The sequence below is a fragment of the Priapulus caudatus genome, unplaced genomic scaffold (genome assembly GCF_000485595.1).
Source record: "Priapulus caudatus unplaced genomic scaffold, Priapulus_caudatus-5.0.1 Scaffold2871, whole genome shotgun sequence".
Taxonomy (NCBI): Eukaryota; Metazoa; Priapulida; class Priapulimorpha; order Priapulimorphida; family Priapulidae; genus Priapulus; species Priapulus caudatus.
In genome coordinates this window covers 13,765-18,064 of record NW_014579932.1, presented here as the reverse complement: position 1 = coordinate 18,064, position 4,300 = coordinate 13,765, and the positions used below count along the sequence as shown (strand labels likewise).

The 4,300-nt window shown below is 41.9% G+C and overlaps 1 protein-coding gene across 1 annotated transcript in view; it reads left to right on the top strand.

Annotated features, from left to right (window-relative positions):
* The first annotated feature begins 2,104 nt into the window (after positions 1–2,104).
* Positions 2,105–4,300, top strand: part of LOC106819127 (rootletin-like) — a 7,226-nt gene continuing 5,030 nt past the window's right edge. The window contains exons 1-2 of the mRNA XM_014823789.1: positions 2,105–2,233; positions 3,865–4,098. Coding sequence (XP_014679275.1) covers positions 2,105–2,233; positions 3,865–4,098 — 363 coding nt within the window. The remainder of the gene's footprint in view (positions 2,234–3,864; positions 4,099–4,300) is intronic.

The window sequence follows — 4,300 nt, the reverse complement described above, 5'->3', positions numbered from 1 at the left end:
TGGGTAATAGCAGATATAGCAGATAATAGCAGACATAGCAGAAATAGCAGATATAGCAGATATAGCAGATAATAGCAGACAAGGTGAATTTAGAAATTGCATAATACAGTTGTCTAATTTTATTAGCGCTTATATTAAAAATGATTAACCAGTAATGAAACATCAATATATAATAACAAGAGTGAATCATAATATATCTATTACTATATTAGTAATACTACAGTTCGACCTCGTTTATCCGGGCACCAGTTAACCGGAAACCTTTATTAACTGGCCGCGATCTCGCAGTGCATGTTAATTCTCTGTTTTTTCATTCATTTCCACCTAAAAATCTCGCTCAAAACTCGCACGATGTACCAATAATTTTCGCGCGATGTACACATTGATTATCGTAAGAGCGCACGGCTATCACATGCACAAAATATTTCTGAACTTTTTTTGCGACAGTATGCTTTTTTCAAGACACGTGTATGATTTATAGAATTTATTCACTTATAACAGTTATTTCATCAATATTTATTGAGTTGAAATCTACGCTCTTGTGGTTGTAAACGTTACAATTCCGTTACATTTTCCTACAAACTTTAGTTTCACCATACACCACTAATAGTAGCAGTACCAATGCCAGTGAATAGGTATCTAGCGATCTTTCTGACAAACGATCTCAGCACAAAAGAAACAAACATAAACCGAAGTGGTAAAGTTTCTGTTTTATTTCATTTTATTTCCATTTCATATAAACCATAAAACTCGACAGTTTGTTACAAATAATCATAGCAACGAGTAAATCATTATCACACGCATAAACCCTACTGAACTGCATAGAAATGCTGTGTTTGAGCATAAATCGCGTATCCGGCCAAATCGCATATCCGGATGGGTGCCGGTTTTGACGTGGCCGGATAAACGAGGTCGGACTGTATTATTATTTACTCCTGATAATATCAGGAGCGTATAATGACAATTTGTCATTATTCACTCCTGATAATATGTAAACAGCTGTAACTTGGTTTAGCAGATTTATGAATAAGTAATTAACATTATACCAAACTGCACTGTCAGCCAAGGTCAAACAGAAGTCAGGGAGACATAGACCCTACGGGCGCCACTGGCACTGCCGGCACAGGCCTGCGGCAACTGTACGCGCAGTACTACTACTACTACTACTACTACTACTACTAGTAGTAGTAGTAGTACTAGTACTAGCTAAGTAGTAGTACTACTACTAGCTCTGGAAGTACCACTGCCACTAGCTCCAAGAAACGGTCTTGTTAATCACGTTGTATTACACTTTGTATAGACAATCGGTCGTGCAGCCTCGGCTACCACTGCCACTAGCACTGGCACTGCCCTGCGCAAGTCATTCAGAAACTTAGTTAACTTTGGTGTGGTGGCGGTGCATTGAACCTTGAAGTCGATACTTACATTGCTGGTAGGGCCTACTCACCCGGGGAAATATAAGAGCTAATACAAGGCTGGTGCTTAAACCGGCAGCACTCCCTCCCCCGGGAAAGCATAAGACATTATTAGGCCGGCACTGGCACTGCTAGTACTCCCCCGGGAAAGCATAAAAGTTGATAGTGAGGCTGCCGTCTCGTCGGGCGGTACGCTGGGTACACTCCCGTGGCGGCTGTGTCGTGTGATTTACTGGCTTGCTGATGTTTTAACGGGTGACACTCTCACGAGTGCAGACAGGAGCGTAAACGTCATCTACCCGTAATGATCGAATACGGCAATCATTGCCTGACAGCTCAAGTAAACGTGATCTTACTCTCTATCTCTCTCTCTTCCTCTCTTTCTGTCTCTCCCTCTCGCTCTCTCTCTCTCTCTCTCTCTCTCTCTTCCTCTCTTTCTGTCTCTCTACTCTCTCTGCTCTCTCTCTCTCTCTCTCTCTCTCTCTCTACTCTCTCTTCTCTCTCTTCTCTCTCTCTCTCTCTCTCTCTCTCTCTATATATATATATAATAATATATACTATAATCAAGGTATGGATGTAATGCTATTCCAATATGAATTTGTGCGTATATGTACAACAACAGTATTAGTTGTTCGCGGCAGCATTAGTAGACTGACGCCATGCGTGCATCGTTGTACGGTTACAGAAGAATGGCAAGAGATCAGCTGAAGACGGGGAAGCCTCAGCTCAGACAGGGTCTGTACAAGAAACATGTGCCACTGAGGGGCCAACAGGAGGAGGAAGAATTGGACCCGACTGAAGTGAAACTACAGATGGAAGTAAAACATGTTAGACATTGCCAATTATACACACCTTATTGGCCGCTACATTATGATTGTCGCCATGTTTAAAGTGACATTATAACATCCTATTGCCGGCTACATTATATTGTGCATGTTTTAGTGACATTATACACGCCTTCTATTGCGCGCTACATTTATATTGTGCATGTTTAGTGACATTATACACACCTATTGGCCGGCTACATTATATTATGTCATGTTGAGTGACCATTATACACATCTATTTGGCCCGGCTAACATTATATTGTGCATGTTTAGTGACATTAACAGCATCTCTTGCCGGCTACATATATATTGTGCATGTTTAGTGACATTATACACATCTATTGGCCGGATTTACATTATATTGTGCATGTTAGTGAGCATATACATGCTATTGGCCAAGCTAGTCATTATATTGTGGCATGTTTAGTGACATTAATACACATCTATTGCCGGATACATTTATAATTGTGCATGTTAGTGACATTATACACATCTATTGCCGCTACATTCATATTGTGGCATGTTTAGTGACATTATACACACCTATGCCGGCTTAACCGATTATATTGTGCATGTTTAGTGACATTATATCACATCTATTGGCCGGAATACATTATATGTGTGGCTGTTTAGTGAAACATTATACCACCACCTATTGCGGCTACATTATATTGTGCATGTTTAGTGACATTATACACATCTATTGCCGGCTACATTATATTGTGCATGTTTAGTGACATTATACACATCTATTGCCAGCTACATTATATTGTGCATGTTTAGTGACATTATACACATCTATTGGCGGTACATTATATTGTGGCCATGTTTTAGTGACATTTACACATCTATTGCCGGATACACATCTATTGCCGGCTACATTATATTGTGCATGTTTAGTGACATTATACAACGGAATAATTGCATCAAAACTTAATATTAGAGAGGTATATCTCATTATCTTTGCCTTTATTTTAATACCATGTAATAATTTATCGTCAGGTATCGTGTTAGCATTAAGTATTGTGGATCAATCAACGGTCCAGTATATCAATCACTGAATTGATAGATAGCCTGATTGATTGATTGATTAATTAATTAATTAAGCAACAGTTTATTATACTCGTTCATATATAGTATCATCGATCTATCAAATGATATATTGATTNTATGTATATATATATATAAATATATGATGTTATTACAGGAATTAATGTAAATAAGTACTGTGATTAAGGGATATTAATCGTATATAAAATTTATATGCAGAGACCTATGATGTTTACCTTCTCTTACCTAGCTTTACCTCTCTACCTCCACTACACTACACACCCTCGCTTACCTATATGCTTACCTCTCTATCTCATTTATCTTCCCACCTCTCACCCTGACTTACCTTCCTAACCTCACTTACCTTCCCCTGCCTCTCTGCCTACGCTACACCTCCCACTCTCACTTACGCTCTCCTTCCAGTTCCTCACTTACCTTCCCCTGCCTCTCTGCCTACGCTACACCTCCCACTCTCACTTACGCTCTCCTTCCTCACTTACCTTCCCCTGACTCTCTGCTTACGCTACACCTCCCACCCTGACTTATGCTCTCCTTCCTTTCTCTGCCTACAGGGACCTAAGATGTTCGCTCGCAGTAAGTCGCTGGACAGCGACGTTCAGCTAGACGCTCGTAAGCAGGCGTCGCTAATGGAGAGCGAGGTCGGCATCCTGCGAGAGAAGCTAGCTGACCTGGAGGCAACAAGCGATCGGCTAGGCGACGACAATCTACGGCTGCGGATAGCCGCCGGCCGCAAGGTGCCCGTGATACACACCGACGATCAGGCGCTGGAAAACATCGAGCTAAAGGTAGCGACGTCACACTGTGTGCGGCGGGAGGAGAGAGGGGCAGGGGGAGGGAGCAGTGGGGAGGGAGGGGCAGGGGAGGGGCGGAGAGGAAGGTGCCCGTGATACACACTGACGACCAGGCGCTGGAAAACATCGAGCTAAAGGTAGCGATGTCACGATGGGCTTGTTTTTTGTGCGGCAGAGGGAGTGGTGGGTGAGTGGG